The following is a 23328-nucleotide window of genomic DNA, read 5'->3' as shown; positions in this document are numbered from 1 at the left end:
ATGTATCACAAGCCAGAGTGAGGGGTAGATCTGGATCATAGAGCACAAGAGTCTTGTTGCTCGTTAGCAACTCCTTGCACTTGTCAAAGGCCTTCTGTTCTGATTTCTTCCATTCTACTGGGTCTTTTAACAGCCTATAGAGTGGAGCTAGCACAGTGCTTTGGTTTGACATGAATTGCCCATAGTAATTCATTAGCCCTAAAAACGCTCTCCGCTCTTTCATGCATGAGGGCACTGGTGAATCTTTGATTGCCTTTACCTTGTCTGGAGATGGATGAATACCATGGTTGTTCAATACATGCCTCAAATATTCAATTTGATTTTTCCCAAACTCTTATTTGGATTTATTGACTCTCAAGCTGCTCTCCTGGAGTCTCTGGAACACCTTCTGCAGATGATCTTGTTCAGTTTTTCCTGTGATCAAGTCCTCTAAATAAACAACTAATGTCCAGATCTTTCATGAGGTTTTCCATAATCTGTTGGAATATGGAGGGGCGGAGCTAACCTCGAAGGCTAGTCTATTGTACATGAATAAACCTCGATGTGTTGATGGTCAGTGGCTTCTTTGACTCATCCAAAGGGACCTGCTGGTATGCTGAGGCAAGGTCAATCTTTGAGAACACTGTCCTGCCACTCAGTGTTGCTATCTGCTCCTCAATCCAAGGCAGGGGGTAGGTCTCTGTAGTGGCAGCCTGATTTGACAGTTAATTTGTAATCTCCACACAAGTGAATTGTATTGTCCCTCTTTATAACCGGTACCACTGGAGCGGCGCACTCGCGGTGTTTAACGGGTGAGATTATGCCTGCTTTCTCCAGTCGGTCTAATTCAGCATCCACCCTTGACTTCATGGCAAATGGTAGTGGGTGGCTCTTGCAAAACTTTGGGTTGACGTCTGGGTTTATGAGAATTTTGTCTGTGATGCCACGTAGAGTGCCCAGTTCATCCTTAAACACTTCTGAGTGTAATTCCAGCACTTCTGTTGATTTCAGTTGCTGCATCTCATGAACATGTTTTATTTCTTTCCAATCCAAAATCAGGTTTTGTAACCAGTTCCTAACACCTCTCACTACAGTCACAGGTAGCTGTTCTCTTTGCTGTCTGTAGCTAACTGTGGCTTCAAACTGCCCTAGCCACAGGCATTACTTCTCCTGTGTAAGTCTTTAGCTTGATGTTAGCGGCATCTAGTGGCTGTTTTGGCAACTTTGCCTGAAATAGTTTTTCTGAAACGATACTCACAGCAGCCCTAGTGTCGATTTCAATTTCTTTGTCATCCACCATAAAGTTCGTTTTAAATGCTTGTTTGCAGTCTTGGTCACTTGATGGTGTAAACATTTAGTAATTCAGTCTCTTCTGCCTCCACATATTGTGGGTTTTTTTTTTCTGAATGTTCATGACATCTTTGGTTTGTTTGAGCAGCAGTTACTTTTCTTTTGCAAGCTCTTTTAATGTGTCCCATTTTTCCACAACTGTGACATTTTAAATCCTTGAAATGGCATACCTCTGGGCTGTGGTTTTTCCTGTTGCATCGGTAGCACTTTCTCCCCGTTGAGTTGGAGGACCGTGCCTCAACTTTGTGCATGGCCTCCACGTGCGAATCCTGCTTCTGGAGCTGCAGTGTGTCCCTCTCTGCAGTCTCCATGTTCAACACGATCTCGAACACCTGTGCAAAGTCGGGTTCACCTCTGAGAGCAATCATCACTGGCATGCCTCATTTGTGGATTCCACTCACAAAACAATCCCACAGCACTTCATCCAACATAGCCCTGAACTGGCAACGTACTGCACATTTGCTTTAGCTCAGCTGCATAGCTAGTCAGTCTCATCAGCCTTTTGATTGCAGCAGTTAAAACCTGAGTCTTTTTTGCTATTAGCAACAGCTTAGGTTCAAAATGATTTGTCAACATGCCCACAATGTCTTTATAAGACTTTGGCTTAGCCGGTTGAATTAAATTCCTCAATAGTCCATAAGTTGTTGCTCCCATTACACTTAGCAATATGGCTACTTGCTTGTCCTCGCCAATGTTGTTAGCTGAGAAGAACTGCTCCAAACGTACCACATATGCTGACCACGACTCCATCTTTGGAACTAATTCCCTTATGGTCCCTATTAGCAAAACCATACTTTTGGACTTTAAGATGTTTTTTTCCTCATCACCAATTTTTCTGTGGTGTATTTCACTAACACACAGTAGACAGTCAGCCACTCTTGCAGCACTTTCGCCCTTTACTTGGCTCAAGCAGGAACAGACTACAGATATCCTAGCATTCCCTATTTAGACTGAAATGACTATGGCACAACCAAGTTACCAAAATGCAAAACTCAAAAGTTTAATACATCACACACCTCCTCTACATGGATGACATCAAGCTGTATGCCAGGTCTGAGGGAGACATTGACTCGCTGATCCACAGCACTAGACTTTACAGCAACAACATCAGAATGTCATTTGGACAAGATAAGTGTGCCCAGATGGTAACAAGGAGAGGGGAAAGCAGTCAGGATTGAGGGGGTGATGCTACCAGATGGCATAATAGATGTGGAAGGCAGCTACAAGTACCTTGGAATCTTGCAGGCAAATGGCAACCATGAAGAGGCTGCTAAGAAAGCAGGAAAGGTCCCAGCCATCAACACTTATGCCTCCCAGTCATCAGTTACCCTGCTGGCATAATAAGCTGACCGAAAAAGGAGAAAGAGGCCACCAACATTAGGACAAGAAAACTCCTGACAGTCCATGGAGGGTTTCACTCCAAGTCCAGCATCCTGAGGCTGTATACTAAGAGGAATGAAGGAGGCTGAGGAGTAGTGAGCATCAGGGCCACTATCCAGGATGAAATGACAAAGATCTCCCTGATGTACTCGTGGATGGCCCCAAATGATGAAGTGCTTAGTGAATACCTCAGGCAGCAGAAACCCGAGAAGAAAGTGCAAGAGGAACCATCATGGAAAGACAAACCACTGCACAGGATGTACCACTGGCAGATAGAAGTAGTGATGGCTGATTATTGAAAAATCCTACCAGTGGCTGGATAAAGCTGTACTGGAAGATGGTACAGAGACACTAATCATAACTGCACAGGAACTGCCCCTAAGCACAAGATTGATAGAGGCTGGGGTCTACCACACGAGGCAGGATTCCAGGTGCAGATCGTGCAAAGATGCCCCTGAGACTATCCAGCACATAACAGCAGGGTCTAAGATGCTAGCAGGAAGTGCGTACATGGAACACCATAACCAAGTGGGTGGCATAGTGTACAGAAACATCTGTGCCGAGTATGGACTGGAAGTCCCAAGATCAAAGTGGGACACACCTCTGAAGGTGGTTGAGAATGACCAAGCTAAAATCCTGAGGGACTTCCAGATACAGAGAGACAAACTGGTAATGTCTAACCAACCAGACATGGTAGTGGTGGACAAACGGGAGAACAAGGCTGCAGCAAACCAAGTGACAACAACATCAGGAAAAAAGGAACTTGAGAAGCTTGAAGTATCAAGGGCTGAAAGAAGCACTAGAAAAGATGTGGGAGATGAAGACAGCAGTGGTTCCCATGATGGGAGCCCTCGATGCAGTGATCCCCAAACTGAGAGAGTGGCTCCAACAGATCTCAAGAACAACATCTGAGATCTCTGTCCAGAAAAGCACAGTCCTAGGACCAGCTAAGATACTGCGCAGTACCTTCAAACTCCCAGGCCTCAGGTCAAGGCTTGAGGGGGGAAAAAATACCGCCCGTAGGAGGGGCAAGTGGTGTGTGTGTGTGTGTGTGTGTGTGCGCGCGCACACGCGTGCAATATTATAAGCACTTGGCCTAAGACAGAACCTTGTGGAATACCAGACTTTACCTTAGTATACATAGAGATGTCAACTTGCATCTACAAACTGATAATGATCAGTTATATAAGACCTGAGCCAGGAGAAGGCCATTCTCTTATTTCCCACAACTTTTTTTTAGTCTATCAAGGAGAGTAGTATGATCAGTTGTGTCAAAAGCTGCAGTAAGGTCCAGCAACTCAAGGTCAAGGTTCTTTATTGTCATTTGCATGTTTCACATGTAAATGAAATTTGTGCCTCAGGGCCAGCAGCATATATAAATAGAAGAATTAAAATTAAAAATAAATATAAAAATATAATCGAAAAATAGTGCAACCATGATTAAAAAGTGTTCAGGTGAACAATAAAAACGTCAATATATGCAAAATGAGGGGAGTAGGGGGGTAGCATCAGAACTTAGGCTTAGTGTTCATTAGTCTCACAGCTTCTGGGAAGAAGCTGCACTGGAGCCTTGATGTTTTGGCCCTGATGCTGCAGAGTCTTTTTCCTGAGGGGAGGAGGCTGAATAGTCTGTGTGCTGGGTGGGTGGAGTCACCCATGATGCGGTCCGCTCTGCTCTTGCACCGGCTGTTGTGGATGTCTTCTGTGGACGGCAGGTTGCAACAGGTGATCTTTTGTACTGTGTGCACAGAAGCAAGGGACACAGCACTGATCAGAAACCAGTAGTTGGTCATTTATTATTTTAACCAGTGCTGTCTCTGTGCCATGATGAGGTCTAAATCCTGACTGATACATTTAATTGATATTATTCCTCTGTAGATATGAGCATATAATATCCATGGCACTGTGGGAGACTGCTGCCTCTCCAGTAGCTCTGTAGTTTTTAGCTTTTTAACCCTCTTTTATTTTACGAAGACAGTTTTTTTTCCCTTCATATCCCATGGATATTTTTAACTTTAACACGCAACCAGGAGCCAGTTTTCTCGCTTATTCGAGAGAGGAGCTGCTGGCCCTGAAATCAATGGGACGAGCCGGGATACGACATCCCATCCTGGTGGAGCTGAGGAGGAGACCCAGGGGCTGTAAAGCTGGGGCTAAGCTAAAGGCTAGGCTGGCAGACAACCGGTAGCACGGCAAACCACCCATTCCCTCTGTTATCATGGGGAATGTGAACTTGCTGCCAAACAAGGTCGATGAGCTATCTGCACTGAACAACCAGCAGATTTACCGGGAGAGCAGCTTGTTTATCTTTATGGAGACATGGCTAACCCACCTTGTACCGGATGCTAACGTGGACCTGTGGGGATTCACTGCTGTGAGAGCCAACAGAGACACTAAAGCATGTGGGAAAAGCAAAGGTGGGGGACTCCTCATCTATGTGAATAACCGCTGGTGTAACCTGGGACATATCTCCAGAAAGACAGTTTTATGTTACCCGGACTTGGAGCTGCTAGCCGTTAGCCTGCGGCCATGTTATCTGCCGAGGGAGTTCAGTCATCTGATCATCTGTGTTTACATCCCTCCGAGGGCAGACGCAGCCACTGCATGTGAGAGGATTCACTCTGTCACAACAAGGCTGCAGACACAGCACCCTGAGGCATTCATTTCTGGGGACTTTAACCCTTTGGTGACTGACCCCTTGAAAATGGTTCCTCCAGGAACTATGACTTTTCAGTTGTCAAGACAACAGAAGAACTAAAATACAAAAACAGAAAGATACGTCACAATGCTCTTGTGCACAAAACAAAATGCTCTTGTATTTTAGTTTTTCCGTTGTCTTGACGACTGAAACGTCATCGTTCCTGGAGGAACCATGTTCAAGGGGTCAGTCACCAAAGGGTTAATCAAGCTACTTTGGACTCTACTTTGGCTGCTTTTTATCAGGTTGTGGACTGTCCAACAAGGAACAACAGGACAATTGATTTGCTGTATGCTAATGTGAGGGATGCATACAGTTACACCCCTCCCCCCACTAGGGAAGTCTGACCATAACCTGGTTCATCTACAACTGAAGTACACCCCTCTGGTCCAAAGGCAGCCTGCAACAACTAGCTCCATCAGGAGGTGGTCTCCTGAAATGGAAGATGCCCTCAGAGACTGTTATGACACCAGGGACTGGGATGTGCTGCTTAGCCCACACTGTGAGGACATAGAGGGGCTGACACACTGTCTGATGGACTACCTCAACTTCTGTGCAGACGTGGTCTCCCCCGCTAAGACTGTATGGTGTTACCCTAAAAACAAGCCATGGGTAACACAGGAAGTCAAAGCTGTCCTCAACAGGAAGAAGACCGCCTTCAGGAGCAGGGACAGGGAGGCGATGAAAGCAGCACAGCAGGAGGTGAAACACTGCATGAGGGAAGCTAAGGACAGCTGCAAGAGAAAGGTGGAGCAGAAGCTGAAGAACAATATGAGGGAGATCTGGGAAGGTGTGAAAACAATCACAGGCTACAACACAAAGACCAGAGTCGTGGGGGACAGTGGAGAGGGCAAATGAGCTGAATGACTTTTTCAACCAGTCCATGCCCCCCCCACCCTCCCCCTCACTGCAGCCATCTCTCCTTCTTCCCTCAACACACCTCCCCCCAGTCATTGCAGCAGCCCCCTCCTCCCCTACCTCAACACAGACTCCTCCATACATCACTGCAGACCAGGTCAGAGGTCAACTGAGGAAGCTTCACCCCAGGAAAGCAGCAGGCCTGGACACAAGGTGTGTCCCCGACTACTGAAGACCTGTGCTGCTGAACTGGGTGAACCATTCCAACGTATCTTCAACCTCAGCCTGCAGCTGGGGAGAGTGCCCACCCTCTGGAAGACATCATGCATTGTTCCAGTTCCTAAGAAGAACTGGCCCAGAGAGCTGAACAACTGGTGGCGCTCACTTCACATCTGATGAAGACATTGGAGCAGCTCTTCCTCAGCCTCCTCAGACCCCAGGTGCAACACACCCAGGACTGTCTGCAGTTTGCGTACCGGGCAGGTGTTGGTGTGGAAGTGTGGTGCCATCCTCTACCTGCTACACCGAGCCCACTCGCATCTGGACAAGGGAAATGGCACAGTGAGGATCCTCTTTTTGGACTTCTTGAGTGCCTTCAATACCATCCAGCCAAACTGAACAGGATGTGAGTGGACCCCTGCCTGGTCACCTGGCTCTCCAGCTACCTCACTGATAGGCCGCAGTACATCAGGCTGAAGGATGTCACGTCTGACACTGTGATTAGCGGCACTGGAGCACCCCAGGGCACGGTGCTGGCCTGTCTTCTCTTCACCCTGTACACTGCGGACTTCTGCTACAACTCGGAGCTGTGCCACATTCAGAAGTTTGCCGATGACAGCCATAGTGAGGTGTATCGGGGACTGTAGAGAGGAGGAGTATAGGAGCCTGGTGAGGGACTTTGCCGTTTGGTGCAATAGGAATCATCTGCAGCTCAACACCTTGAAGACCAAGGAGCTGGTCATTGACTTTGGGAGGTCCAGACCCAGGTCACGACCAGTTCTGATCGAGGGAGTCGAGGTGGAGGCTGTGGATTCCTACAAGTACCTCAGGCTGTGGCTGGGCAGCAAGCTGGACTGGACTTGTAACACCAAACACCTGTACAGGAAGGTACAGAACAGGCTGTACTTCCTGAGGAGGCTGTGGTCTTTTAACATCTGCAGGAAACTCCTGTGGATGTTCTATCAGTCTGTGGTCTTCAGTGTCCTGTTTTACACCGTGGTGTGCTGGGGGGGGCAGCACATCCAAGAAGGACACATCCAGGCTGGATAAACTGATCAGGTGGGCCGGCTCTGTGGTCGGCATGAAGCTGGACTCTCTGGTGACGGTGACAGAGAAGAGGACTATGGACAAACTACTGAACATCATGGACAATGTCAGTCACCCTCTGCACACCATCATCAGCAACCAGAGGAGTCTGTTCAGTGACGGAATGCTCCTTCCCAGGTACAGGACTAACAGACTTAAAAACTCCTTTGTCCCTCATGCCATCAGACTGTACATCTCCTCTCTGGGGGGAGGAGGGGTAACAGGAGGACAGAGGATGGGAAGGAGTAGCCTAGCCTAACAAAAAGCAATACTGGACAACGTGCAAAAAAATGTGCAATATAATGTGCAATACCTCTCCGGCTGGACTTTTTTCCATATTTTATTTTTTATATTTGTATATGTTAATACTTAAATTATCTAGAAGTTTTCTCTATTTTCTATTCTCTGTTTATCCTGTAATGATGCTGCTGGAACCTGGTGACTTGTCCAGGGTGTACCCCGCCTTTCACCCGTAGTCAGCTGGGATAGGCTCCAGCTTGCCTGCGACCCTGTAGAAGGATAAAGCGGCTAGAGATAATGAGATGAGATGCTGCTGGAATTTTAATTTCCCTGAGGGAACCCTCCCAAAGGGATCTATCTATCTGTATCACAGTGTCTGTCTGTCTGTCTGTCTGTATCACAGCTTTATCTATCTGTATCACAGCTTTATCTATCTGTATCACAGCTTTATCTATCTGTATCACAGCTTTATCTATCTGTCTATCTGTATCACAGCTTTATCTATCTGTCTGTCTATAACCCCGATTCCAAAGAAGTTGGGACAAAGTACAAATTGTAAATAAAAATGGAATGCAATGATATGGACGTTTCAAAATTCCATATTTTATTCAGAATAGAACATAGATGACATATCAAATGTTTAAACTGAGAAAATGTATCATTTAAAGAGAAAAATTAGGTGATTTTTTTAAATTTCATGACAACACATCTCAAAAAAGTTGGGACAAGGCCATGTTTACCACTGTGAGACATCCCCTTTTCTCTTTACAACAGTCTGTAAACGTCTGGGGACTGAGGAGACAAGTTGCTCAAGTTTAGGGATAGGAATGTAAACCCATTCTTGTCTAATGTAGGATTCTAGTTGCTCAACTGTCTTCAGTCTTTTTTGTCGTATCTTCCGTTTTATGATGCGCCAAATGTTTTCTATGAGTGAAAGATCTGGACTGCAGGCTGGCCAGTTCAGTACCAGGACCCTTCTTCTACGCAGCCATGATGCTGTAATTGATGCAGTATGTGGTTTGGCATTGTCATGTTGGAAAATGCAAGGTCTTCCCTGAAAGAGACGTCGTCTGGATGGGAGCATATGTTGCTCTAGAACCTTTCAGCATTGATGGTGTCTTTCCAGATGTGTAAGCTGCCCATGCCACACGCACTAATGCAACCCCATACCATCAGAGATGCAGGCTTCTGAACTGAGCGCTGATGATAACTTGGGTCGTCCTTCTCCTCTTTAGTCCGAATGACACGGCGTCCCTGATTTCCATAAAGAACTTCAAATTTTGATTTGTCTGACCACAGAACAGTTTTCCACTTTGCCACAGTCCATTTTAAATGAGCCTTGGCCCAGAGAAGACGTCTGCGCTTCTGGATCGTGTTTAGATACGGCTTCTTCTTTGAACTATAGAGTTTTAGCTGGCAACGGCGGATGGCACGGTGAATTGTGTTCACAGATAATGTTCTCTGGAAATATTCCTGAGCCCATTTTGTGATTTCCAATACAGAAGCATGCCTGTATGTGATGCAGTGCCGTCTAAGGGCCTGAAGATCACGGGCACCCAGTCTGGTTTTCCGGCCTTGACCCTTATGCACAGAGATTCTTCCAGATTCTCTGAATTTTTTGATGATGATATTATGCACTGTAGATGATGTGTTCAAACTCTCTTTGCAATTTTACACTGTCGAACTCCTTTCTGATATTGTCGTGATATTTCACTATTTGTCGGCGCAGAATTCGGGGGATTGGTGATCCTCTTCCCATCTTTACTTCTGAGAGCTGCTGCCACTCCAAGATGCTCTTTTTATACCCAGTCATGTTAATGACCTATTGCCAGTTGACCTAATGAGTTGCAATTTGGTCCTCCAGCTGTTCCTTTTTTGTACCTTTAACTTTTCCAGCCTCTTATTGCCCTTGTCCCAACTTTTTTGAGATGTGTTGCTGTCATGAAATTTCAAATGAGCCAATATTTGGCATGAAATTTCAAAATGTCTCACTTTCAACATTTGATATGTTGTCTATGTTCTATTGTGAATACAATATCAGTTTTTGAGATTTGTAAATTACTGCATTCTGTTTTTATGTATAATTTACGGAAGCCGAGAGAGGCCCTTCATATAATCCTTTTTTTTATTCACCTTGTTATCCCGAGATAACGACATAATTAATTCAGGATCTCGAGAAAACAACACAACTAATTTGAGATCTCGAGAAAACAAAACCGTTATTTCAAGATCTCGAGAAAACAACACAATTCTAGATCTCAAGAAAACAAAACCGTTATTTCGAGATCTCAAGAAAACAACACAACTAATTCTAGATCTCGAGAAAACAAAACCGTTATTTCGAGATCTCGAGAAAACAAAACAATTATTTCATGATCTCGAGTAAACAGCTGAGAAATGCTTCATTCAGGTATGCCAAGAGACTTGTGATATGCTGACTTTGGGGCTATTTCTCATTCTGTATAGCCATTTCTGCTCTGTTACATGTCCGCCAATTTCTAAGTCTTCGTTGTCTGACCCACAGGGGGGTGCAGCTCTGCTAGAAATCTGAGCTGTTTTCTCGAAATCATGAAATTTTGTTTTTTCGAGATCACGGAATAATTGTCTTGTTTTCTCGAGATCTCGAATTAGTTGTGTTGTTTTCTCGAGATCCTGAATTAATTGTCGTCATCTCGGGATAACAAGGTGAATAAAAAAAGATAATATGAAGGGCCTCTCGCGGCTTCCGTAATAATTTGTACTTTGTCCCAACTTTTTTGGAATCGGGGTTGTATCTGTATCACAGCTCTGTCTGTCTGTCTGTCTATCTATCTATCTATCTGTATATATATATATATATATATATATATATATATATATATATATATATATATCACAGCTTTTTCTGGGCTCTTGGGGGTAAAGGGGAGGTTTGATATTGGTCTTTTGTCAGGCAGCTGACAGGGGTCAAGGTCAGGTTTTTCATCGGGGGTCCAGTAACTGCTACTTTAAAGAATTTGGGTACACAGCCAGTTCTAAGGGATTAATTGATCTCTTTTTTAGAAGAGGTTTGATTGCTTCTGGTATTATCTGTTTAAGGAGTTGTGTAGATAAGGGATCTAGTATACAGTACACTTTGAAGATTTTGATGAAATTAGTGAAGTTAATTAGGTTTCTCTAAGGAGAGCAGAACATTCTAATCACTGAGCTGATAGTTATCAGATTGTCTGGCTTTAAATTAAGTTTGAATTTTTTCTGATATTTTCAAATTTGCCATTTGAAAAAATTCATGAAATTCTTGCTACTGCATATTGAAGGCATGTAGATTTCTGCGGTGGTCTTATTTCTAGTTAATTTTGCTACATTATTAAATAAGATTTATTTTTGTTTTCTTATATTAGGGTGGAGAATTATGTTGATCTAGCAGCGCTAGCAACTTTTCTGTAATTCAGGAGACCTCTTCCATGCTAACTAGAATACTACCAATTTTGTTTGATGTGATTTACATTCTAATTGTCGAGTGGTCTGTTTTAAGGTGTGTGTGTGTGTGAGTGTGTGAGAGAGCTTGTTATACCAGGATACTAAATTATTTGAGAGAAAAAAAAAATATTTTAAGTGGAGTTACATAAGCAGAGGTTCTCAACCTTTTCTGCTTTAAGGCCCAACTATTCATACTTGTAATGAGTTGGGGTCCATTAAAAAAGATCCCCAATTATTTTGGCTCATCTATTCTATTAGAATCTAATAATCTACAGATAGATAAAAAACTGGAAGCGCATGGAGGAGTACAACTTTTTATATGTGGCTGGGTTAAAGATCTGGGGATCAGGACACTACAAGATAGTTGGCGGTAGATGGATCTAGGTGCAGGAAGAGTGTTTATTAGCAGGCATGATATTTACAAAAACGAAAGCAAAGCAGAATCATAAAGCAGAGTATTTAAACAGTATTATAAGCATGGTTAGAAACAAACCTGTTGGTGATAATACTTTGCAAAGCCTCTGTGAAAACAGCGTCTATATCTGCACATGCTGATTGTGCTCAAATCAGCATCAGGTTTTTCCCATAACGACTAGGTCCCAAGAGTGCACACAATGTGCTCTGTGAGCGAGCGCAGCTGCTCGAGCTGCGCCAGACTCAAGTTCGCAAAGGCGTGACAGTCAAGTGTTCACCTGCTGAGTGACCACAACTTTTACCTCATGTGTATATCACCATGCCTCATTTTCAATAATGCACTGCAAACCATTGTGAGCTGTAGTGTGACCGTAGCTTAATGAGGCAGATGTGCTGTCGGATGCAACCCAGCAGTTGTACCCTACTATGAGTAAAAATGAGCTTCAACTTAAATTGTGGCCCACTAGATGGCGCTTCGCGGCCCAGTGGTTGAGAAAAACTGCCATAGTTGAAGATTTTGTTAATGTTAAGGCATATCTGATGTGGATGGCCTCCATTTGATATCTTTGGACAGGACAGAAGGCAGGTGGTTGTTTTTATTTTTTTTAGAAAATGAAAATGTGGCAGAAGGGAAAGTGAGATGCAACAAAAGTAAAACAGTGGTGTAAAATTACTGATAAACAGAAAAAGGTTGTAGTTTAAATGCCAAAACTGAAAGACTCGTGGCACACAAGTCGAAAACAGGAACTATTGTTCTCCTATGTGAGGAGAACAATAAGCAGGAGGAGGAGATGGGGCTGAGATGATGAAGATGAGGACAGAGGGATGATTGTCAAATGATGATGAGGATATACAACCCCAATTCCAAAAAAGTTGGGACACTGTGTAAAACATAAAAAAAAAAAATAATGGAATATGAAGATTTGCAAATCATAGAAAAACTATATTTCATTGAAACTAGTACAAAGACAAAATATAAAATGTTGAAACTGAGAAATGTTATTGTTTGAAAAACATGCTCATTTTCAATTTGATGTCAACACGTTTCAGAAAAGTTGGGATGGGTCAGCAAAAGACTGAAAGTTGTCATGCTAAAAAAAAAAAAATTATAATTTTGGTTAATTGGCAACAGGTCAGTAACATGATTTGGATATAAAAAGAGCATCCCAGAGAGGTGGAGTCTCTCTGAAGTAAAGATGGGGAGGGGTTCACCGGTCTGTGAAAGACTGCGTGGGCAAACAGAATTTAAGAGTAACTTTCCTCAATGTAAAATTGGAAAGAATTTGGGGATCACATCTATGGTACATAATATCACTAAAAGACTCCGAGAATCCGAAGAAATCCCTGTACGCAAGAGACTAGGCTGAAAACTGACATTGGATGTCTGTGATCTTCAGGCCCTCAGGCATCACTGCATTAAAAGCAGACACATGTCTGTAGTGGAAATCTCTGTATGGGCTCAGGAACACTTCAGAAAACGATCGTCTGTGAAAACAGTTAATTGCTGCATCCACAAATGCAAGTTAAAACCAGATATACACAATGTCCAGAAACACCGCCCCCTTCTCTGGGCCCAAGCTGTTTTACGATAGACTGAGGCAAAGTGGAAAATTGTCCCGAGGTCTGACGAATAAAAAGTAGAAATTCTTCCTTTTTAGAAATCATGGACACCATGTCCTCCAGGCTGAAGAGTCAAGTCAAGTTTATTTGTATAGCTCTTTTAACAATAAACATTGTCGCAAAGCAGCTTTACAGAATTTAACGACTTAAAATATGAGCTAATTTTATCCCCAATCTATCCCCAACGAGCACGCCTGTGGCGATAGTGGCAAGGAAAAACTCCCTCAGATGACACGAGGAAGAAACCTCGAGAGGAACCAGACTCAAAAGGGAACCCATCCCCATCCGGGCAACAACAGACAACATGACTATAACAGTCCTAACAAAGTCAGCCTCGTTGATGCTATAAACCTCCCCACCAACGGAAACCCGAGTGCAAAACCGTTCACAACAACCGCAATCCCAAAGTCAGCAAGTCAACTGCAGTCCCCAGCCACAAAAACACCACTGCAAGAGTCCAGAGCGTCCTCCAGGCGTGATCCCCAACTGTCCACATGGGGCCGCCCTCCACAGGAGCGATGCGATGAGACTCCAACCAGACACAGGGCACCAGGATGGACCAGGCAGGTCCAAGGAGCAGAAGAGGCTAGCATCTCGATCCCAGGACCGACATGTAACTCAGAGGGACAGATTTGGGAGGAGAAGAGAGAGAAAACACCCAGGAGAGGGACCATCCAGCTTATTGGTGCACAGTTCAAAAGCCAGCATCTGTGATGGTATGAGGGTGTATTAGTGCACATGACATGGGTAGCTTGTACATCTAGGAAGGCATCATTAATGCTGAATTGTATATACATGTTTCAGAGCAATGTGCTGCCATCCAGACAAAATATTTTTCAGGGAAGGCCTTCCTTCTTTCAGCAAGATGATGCCAAACCACTTTCTGTACATATTAAAACTGCATGGCTCCATAGAAAGAGTCTGGGTGCTAAACTGGCCTGCCTCCGGTCCAGGCCTGTCTCCCATTTAAAACATTTGGCACATGATGAAATGTAAAATAGGACAAAGATTACCCTGAACTGTTGAGCAACTGAAATTGTATATCAGGCAAGAATAGGACATTTCTTTTTCAAAACTACAGCAATTGGTCTCCTCAGTTCCCAAATGTTTAGAGTGTGTTGTTAAAAGTAAGTGATGCAACAAAGTTGTAAACATGCTCCTGTCCCAACTTTTTTGAAGTGTGTTGCTGACATCAAATTCAAAATGAGCATATATTTTTCTTCCATCCATCTATAACTGCTTATCCTGTGCATGGTCGCAGGCAAGCTGGAGCCTATCCCACCTGACATCCTGGACAATTCACCAGATCATCGCAGGGCTGACACATAGACAAACCACCATTCACACTCACCTTCACACCTACAGTCAATTTAGAGCCATCAGTTAATCTAAGGCCAAGTTTACATTAGACCGTATCTGTCTCGTTTTCTTCGCGTATGCACTGTCCGTTTACATTAAACCGCCTGGAAACGCCAGGAAACGGGAATCCACCAGCGTCCACGTATTCAATCCAGATCGTGTCAGCTCCGGTGCTGTGTAAACATTGAGAATACGCGGATACGCTGTGCTGAGCTCTAGCTGGCGTCGTCATTGGACAACGTCACTGTGACATCCACCTTCCTGATTCGCTGGCGTTGGTCATGTGACGCGACTGCTGAAAAACGGCGCGGACTTCCGCCTTGTATCACCTTTCATTAAAGAGTATAAAAGTATGAAAATACTGCAAATACTGATGCAAATACTGCCCATTGTGTAGTTATGATTGTCTTTAGGCTTGCCATCCTTCCACTTGCAAGTGGTAAGTGATGTGCGCTGGGATCACACACACAGCGGCTCAGTCCCGAATCGTGGCTTGTGCACTTCACTCGCGTGCTCTGTGAGCTGCGCAAGGCCGGAGTGCGCACCCTCCAGAGGGCACTCGCTGTTCAGGGCGGAGTGATTTGGAGCGCAGGATGCCTGCGGAGCCGAGCGTATCCGTGTATTGGTGTTGCTGTGTGCACGCAAATCGTGTATTGGAGTTGCTGTGTGCACACTAATCGTTTTAAAAACGTTAATCTGATGATCCGCTGATACGGTCTAATGTAAACATGGGCTAACCTGCATGTCTTTGGACTGTGGGGGAAACCGGAGCACCCAGAGGAAACCCACACAGACACAGGGAGAACATGCAAACTCCACACAGAAAGACCCTCGTCGGCCACTGGGCTCAAACCCAGAGCCTTCTTGCTGTGAGGCGACAGTGCTAACCACTACACCACCATGCTGCCCATCTAGTTTTCAAAAATCAATAAAATTTCTCACTTTCAACATTTGATATGATGCCTTTGTACTATTTTTAATGAAATATCAGGTTTCCATGATTTTGCAAATTATGACATCTTTTGGCCCTTTTCCACTACCCTTTTTCAGCTCACCTCAGCCCGACACGGCTCGCGTTTCGACTACCTCAGAACAGCACGACTCAGCTCGCTTCAGCCCTGCTCAGCCCCCAAAACTCGCATGGTTTTGGAGTAGGGCTGAAGCAAGCCAAACCGAGCCGAGTGGGGCTAGGGGCGTGAGGAGACACTCCCCTGTGCACTGATTGGTGAGGAGGAGTGTCCTCACATGCCCACACACGCCCCGCGAGCATGCTGGGATCTGTAAACACCGTAAACCCAGAAGAAGAAGAATTATGAATTACGAGAATTTCTGAAGCCTTATGCGCCTCGCCTCATCTATATGCTCTTGCCAGTATCTGTTGGCGTTGTCGGTGACAACAAGCCACAGCACCAAGACCAGCAACACTAACGACTCCATGTTTATTGTTTACTATCCGGGTCGTGAGACTACCGCTTAAAAGGTCACTGATGTCACTGTTTGCACTGCCTAACGGCATCACGTGACATCCACCCACTTTCGCTAACTCCACCCAATGTGTCCACCCACTTCCAGCCAGCATGGTTCAGCGCGGTTGTAGTCGAAATGCAACTCCAACAGCCCAACTCAGCACGGCACGGCTCAGCCCAACTCAGCCGCGTTGGTAGTGGAAAAGCGGCATTTATTTACAGTTTACACAGCATCCCAACTTTTTTTTTTTGGATTTGGGGTTGTAATGGGGAGGAGGGGATGGGAATGTAGAAGGTATTCATGATGTGTTAGAGATGATTGAATGGCAGTCATTAATATGAAGTTAGGAACATGGAAGGATGATAAGGATTTAAGACTTGGAGATGATGGGATGATTAAGAACTAAAGATAAGATGGTCAAATGAAGATGGAGAAATGATACTGAGATAGATGAGTAAATAGAGCCAGAGGTTATGTTGGGTGTCTCCACATGATGAGCTGCGAGTGAGCTGTTGGAGAAATGAAGAGATGATCGAAGGTGGCTCAAAATAGCAATAAAGTAATGATAGGAAAATGATGGAGAGATGATTATGGTGATTTAGATAAGATGGTAATAAGGAGATGATTTAAGATGTTAATGATGTGGTGGACAGATGGAAAAGAGGAGGTGATGGGAAGCTAGTGAAGATAAAAAGGTGAGATGAAGGGGAGGCAGTTGATTGCAAGAAGGTGAAGTGATGACAGTGATGGAGAGATCAACAACAGGGATAAACAGAAGGATCTAATGGGAAGATGGTGGTAATGAGGTGATGGAAATGTGCTTGAACGATAAGGAGAAGATGGGCGTCTGGTGAGATGAGGGTGCAGGGATGGTTATGGGGAGATGGTGGGATGTTGTGGAGGAATGAAGACAAAGAGGTGATGTGAGGGAGAACATGGGAAGATGGTAGAGAGGCAATGAAGGGTCAGTGTTTAAGGAGGTGATGGAGGCATAAGGGGAGAGAGTTTGAAGGACAGTTTGTAGAAAGATGTACATGAGAAATAATAGATGGAGAATGGATGAGGTGATGAGGCAAAGGAGAGGTGTTTGAAAGATAAGGATAAGATGGACACATGGTGAAGAGATGATGCAGGTGGAGGGATGATCATGGGGAGGTGGTGGGATGATGGGTAAAAGCAATGATAAGATGATGAGGTGAAGATGGCAAGATTAAAAGAGTTGGTGAGGAGATGAGAAGCAGATGTGATTATGAAAATGTTGGTGGAGAGATAATGACGAGAACATGAATGGGGATTGATCAGGAAGAGCTGAGGGATGAGAGATGGAGATAAATATGAGGGCAGGAGGAGGTGGTGATGGAGATGAGATGATTGGAAGGAAAAGGATGAAGAGGTGGTCATGGAAGGTGGTCAGAAATTGGTGATGAGGTGAAAATAGTGACAAGCTCATGAAGGACCAGGGCCTGGTGGTGGGGGTAGAGGTGTTTTCATTTATATGTGCACTCACACTTTAGGTCTCACAGCTGTTCAGACTCTCAAGCTATAAAATGCATTAGTGGTGTGTGGGTGTGTGCACGCTGAGGTAGTGTATGTCCACACATCTACTGGTACCTGCACTGAACCTGGATGAAACCTGTCACAGCACAAGAAGTGACGTCAGTGTCACTATGGGGACCAGTGTCCTGTAGAGGAAGTGGGACCTTAAGAGTGTGTGTGCGTGTGTGTGAGAGAGAGAGAGAGAGAGAGAGAGATATGTGTATAAAGTTCAGAGTAATATGTTGGTCTCTCTTCCTAACACTCACTCAGTCTACAATCAGCTCCAAAAATATTGGCATACTTAAAAATAACAGCCAAAGATGTATAGAAGGAGGAATAGAGGGAATGATTGATGAGGGGATGAAGAGATCTTTTACGCATGTATTATGTAAATATTTTTGTTTCTCTCTCTCTCTCTCTCTCTCTCTCTCTCTAGTTTTGGATGTCCGCTTTGGCTACCACTATCCCGGTACCCTGTGGTGCTTTTATGCCAGTGTTTGTGATTGGTATGTATGGAATGACTTGTGTCTCTGTGAAGAGAGTTGTTATTATTGTAGTCTATATACTGGAGCACATCATCCTCCAAAGATAATCATTTTTCTTTACATAACGTGTGTGTGTGTGTGTGTGTTAGGTGCTGCTTTCGGCCGGTTGGTGGGTGAGAGCATGGCTGCTTGGTTTCCTGAAGGGATTCACTCAGACGGTGTTGTGTATTCAATTGTACCAGGAGGGTATGCTGTAGTGGGTAAGGCGCGCACGCACACACACACAAAACAAAGTTTCAGACTTGTTTATGGGGACATTTGGTTCTTTAAAAAAAGCCTGTAAGTCATCCAAGCATGTGTTTAAAAAAAAAAATAGTGTATTCTTGTTGATGTTGAGACCATGCTCAACATGTCTCTCAGACACCCACATTTTCACTTGATGAGAGCCTTTCATCTCTGACTCCTGCTGAAAATCTATTAGCATTTGTGTTTATTCTGTGTGTGTGTGTGTGTGTGTGTGTGTGTGTGTTTTTGAACAGTCAGATCTGCAGCTGCACAAAAATAATCTTTCCTCAGCATTGTGCTCCTGAAGGTTTTGTGCATATGCACTGATATATTTTCATTTATATATATATATATATTTTTAATTCTGTTTGCCCCCATGAAGTAAATAAAAATTTTTTATAATTTTCCAAAGCTGTAATGAAGGAACCAATCAGAGAGTCATCATGAACAGGAAGCTGTGACCAATTATGGAAAATGAAAATTAATAAGGAGTGAAAACTTGGTCATTTGTAGCTGTTTGATGGGCTAGACTTTAAATAATTTTTGGAAATTAGGCAATAAAATACTCTTTTAAACCAGTGAGCTGTTCAATACATCAGCTCACAGGAAATTCTTGCAAAAATTTAAAAGGTACATTTATACCTTGTGCTGTATTAAAGGATCTTGTGTTGTAACTACTATGCACTCATTATAGTATGGTTCACTTTACCATAAAATGCACAGTACCATTACGTTTACTGTAAAATATAGCAAGTATCATTTTATTTATTTTTTTAACAGTCTGTTTATTGGTTTTCCACTTTATTTTACAATGTGCTGTTATTGTGTAAACACATCACGGTAAGAATCAGGGCTGGGCGATATGACAATGCCATTTTTATATGTTTTTAATGTTTAAAAATACAAAATGTTGAGCAATTTGTGGATTTAATTGTGTTTTTCTCTTTTTCAATATTATGTGTCTAATAATAATAAACCATTGCAGTATTATTTCAAGCATTTGTTTTTAAACCCAACACTAGTGTATTGCTGCCAGCAAACCTTTGTCATGATACAGATCATGTATCATAGAAATGCCTTTGAGAATGTGATGTGGTATTTTTGTCACATCACTCACTCCTAGTAAGAATGCTGTAAATATTACTGACAGTAACGACCTGCCTGGAAGTTGCCATCATTTTTGAATGTGATTTATTATTATTTTTTTCCCCTTTCTTTCTGTGTGTGCATATAGGTGCAGCAGCCTTATCTGGAGCTGTAACACACACTGTGTCCACAGCAGTGATCGTGTTTGAGTTGACGGGACAGATCAGTCACATTCTGCCTATAATGATCGCTGTTATATTAGCCAACGCCGTGGCCCAGAGCCTCCAGCCATCAATTTATGACTCCATCATACGCATCAAAAAGCTACCATACCTCCCAGAGCTTGGCTGGGGCCATCATGAGTGAGTATCTGTTCATCCCTCCATCCATTCAGCAGTCTTCATATTCTTTTGTCATGGATATCCATCCAAGGCTCATTTGTGTTTTCTGATTCAGCAATAACAACTAAATCCAAAATGTTACTCAGCTAAACACTAGTCCTGGTTCATATAATTTAAATACTTGAGTAATCTTTCTTGATGTTGGCTTATGTTTTAAAGCAAATAGAAGCACAAAGAATGATATAGATGTTCCCTTTAGAAGAATTATATTAATATACTTAATAGACTTCTAGCTGATGTGGAAAAGCAAATCAACAGATTGTTCAAACTCTTCAAGTAGACACCATTTCATTCAGGCTTTGGTTTTGCTGACCCTGTAATTTGTGTAAATTTTAGAGCTTGGTATAATGGAGTAAAGATAAATTGAATAGACATGCATATATTAGTTCTCCTGGACGCCTCCCTGGGGAGGTGTTCCAGGCATGTCCCCCCGGGAAGAGGCCCCGGGGAAGACCCAGGACACGCTGGAGGGACTATGTCTCTCGGCTGGCCTGGGAACGCCTCGGTGTTCTTCCCGAGGAGCTGGCCGAGGTGTCTGGGGAAAGGGAAGTTTGGGCTTCCATGCTTAGACTGCTGCCTCCGCGACCCGGTCCCGGATAAGCGGAAGAAGACGAAACGAGATATTAGTTCTCTGATATGGTTTTGATTGTATTATAAGAAGTGTGCCTCTCTTTTCCATTTCTGTCTGTTGTAAAACAAGGCCTATTTCGTCCCTTATATAGTTTGGTTGAAGATACCAACTTCATATTTTGTCTGTATGCTAATTAAGACCTGCTCTTTCCAGTGGTATGAGTCTTTTTATGGTAGATTTTCATGCATGAGCAATATGCGTTTGAAATATGGGTGCAAATTTTTATTTATTTTTTAAATGGCTCATAACTCAACATTTGATCTCTCTTAGACAAATACACTGTAACTCTGTTATAATGAACTCTTATTATGAAAGTTCAATATATGTGAAAAGTTTATGTCCCCTGTCTTTAGTGACAATGAGTAGAAGTCTTGAAATCACTGTGTCACATCCACACGCGTTGGTTCTCGGCACATGGAGAGCCATGAGAACTAATTAAAGTACTACAGTGGTGCTTGAAAGTTTGTGAACCCTTTAGAATTTTCTATATTTCTTCATAAATATGACCTACTTAAACATCAGATTTTCACACACGTCCTAAAAGTAGACAAAGAGAACCCAGTTAAACAAATGAGACAAAAATATTATACTTCGTCATTTATTTATTGAGGAATTCAATTCAAAACACTTTATTTGTCCCCTAGGGGCAATTTAAAGGCATGCAGAGAAGTACAATTAAACACACAATAAATATAAAAAAAAACCTTAAACATAAAAAATTGACAGTGTGCAAGGTGGCAGTATGTGGATAAATAACTCTACTGTGGTACAATATGTATAAATATGATAATTTTAAAAAACAGTATATACAAAAAATAGCATGGTGCAATTTGCTTAAGAGGTAGAAGGATCAATAGCAGCAGAGTCTTTGTTTAAAGTGGTATGTGTGCAGAGGGGGTGGTTAGTGCACCAGACAGGTTAGAGTGCATGTGAAGAAGGGGGAAGGGGCTGGAGGGTTGAGTAGAGGGACAAGGATGGCAGAAAGTTGAGGAGTTGAACCGCTCTGGGGACAAAGGTCGCGCTTCTCCTCTGTGTTTGGCAGCTCGGACAATGGAGCCGGCGTCCTGAGGGGAGCCACTCAAGTGCAGGGAACAGGACATGTGAAGGGTCCTGAAGAATCCTGCTCGCTGAGTTTACTGTCTGCTGCTCACAGAGTTGAGAGTGACCTGAGGGGGAGAACAATGATTTTAGAGCACACCTTGACTGTGCTCTGCAGGCAGTTTTTGTTCTGAAGGTTAAGGGAGTGGAACCAGCAGGTTATGGAAAATGTCATTATATTCTCAATGAAGGAGTAGGAGAAAGTAGTCAGAATGTCCTTGCTGACCCCAAAGGATTTAAGCTTCCTCAGGAGGTACTGTTGCTGTTGGCACTTTCTGAGGATCTCCTCTGTGTTGGAGGCAAATCTGAGTTTATCATCAAAGATTGTGCCCAAGTACTTGTACTCCTCGACAATCTCCACTGGCTTCCCACGAATGGTGGAGATCACTGGAGCAGCACTCTGCTTGTTATTAAATGTCACTACCATGTCTTTAGTCTTGCTAGAGTTCAGTTCCAGGCAGGTGTTGTCACACCACTCCACAAAGTCCTGCAGAGCTGAGTTGTGGTGCTGTGAGGGGCCAGAGAGCAGAGATGAGCACTGAGTCATCTGCATATTTATCCAGGTGACAGTTTGGCTGAGTTGACCTGCAGTCATCAGTGTACAGGATGAAGAGCATAGGTGAGAGGACTCATCTCTGTGGGGAGCCGGTGGAGGTGTGAAGGAGGTCTGAGAAGGTGTTATTGACCAGAACTCTCTGTGACCTGTTGGTGAGAAAATGATCCAATATTACATATCCGTGAGTGGCAAAAGTATGTGAACCTTTGCTTTGAGTATCTGGTGTGACCCCCTCGTGCAGCAATAACTGCAACTAAACATTTCAGGTAACTGTTGGTCAGTCCTGCACACTGGCTTGGAGGAATTTTAGCCCATTCCTCTGTACAGAACAGCTTCAACTCTGGGATGTTGGTGGGTTTCCTCACATTAATTGCTCACTTCAGGTCCTTCCACAATTTCGATTGGATTAAGGTCAGGACTATGACTTGGCCATTCCAAAACATTAACTTTTATTCTTCTTTAACCATTCTTTGGCAGAATGACTTGTGTGCTTAGGGTCGTTGTCTTGCTGCATGATCCACCTTCTCTTGATATTCAGTTCATGGACAGATGTCCTGACATTTTCCTTTAGAATTTGCTGGTATAATTCAGAATTCATTGTTCCATCAATGATGGCAAGCCATCTTGGCCCAGATGCAGCAAAACGGGCCCAAACCATGATACTACCACCACCATGTTTCACAGATGGGATAAGGTTCTTATGCTGGAATGCACTGTTTTTCTTTCTTCAAACATAACTCTTCTCATTTAAACCAAAAAGTTCTATTTTGGTTTCATCCATCCACAAAACATTTTTCCAGTAGCCTTCTGGCTTGTCCATGTGATCTTTAGCAAACTGCAGATGAGCAGCAATGTTCTTTTTTGGAGAGCAGTGGCTTTCTCCTTGCAATCCTGCCATGCACACCATTGTTGTTCAGTGTTCTCCTGATGGTGGACTCATGAACATTAACCAATGTGGGAGAGGCCTTCAGTTGCTTAGAAGTTACCCTGGGATCCTTTGTGACCTCGCCGACTATTACACGCCTCACTCTTGGAGTGATCTTTGTTGGTCGACCACTCTCGGGGAGGGTAACAGTGGTTTTGAATTTCTTCCATTTGTACATAATCTGTCTGACTGTGGA

At 43.6% G+C, this 23328-nt stretch overlaps 1 protein-coding gene across 2 annotated transcripts in view; it reads left to right on the top strand.

Annotated features, from left to right (window-relative positions):
• The window catches only part of clcn2c (chloride channel 2c), a 213933-nt gene that overhangs the window by 127107 nt on the left and 63498 nt on the right, over positions 1-23328 (top strand). For both annotated transcript variants that reach the window (XM_060943402.1, XM_060943403.1), the window contains 3 exons: positions 18102-18171; positions 18300-18410; positions 19670-19883. In XM_060943402.1, the coding sequence (XP_060799385.1) occupies positions 18102-18171; positions 18300-18410; positions 19670-19883 (395 nt within the window). The remainder of the gene's footprint in view (positions 1-18101; positions 18172-18299; positions 18411-19669; positions 19884-23328) is intronic.

Source organism: Neoarius graeffei, chromosome 16, assembly GCF_027579695.1.
Source record: "Neoarius graeffei isolate fNeoGra1 chromosome 16, fNeoGra1.pri, whole genome shotgun sequence".
Lineage (NCBI taxonomy): Eukaryota > Metazoa > Chordata > Actinopteri > Siluriformes > Ariidae > Neoarius > Neoarius graeffei.
The sequence above is the reverse complement of the archived record's forward strand: the minus strand, read 5'-3'. Positions and strand labels throughout refer to the sequence as shown.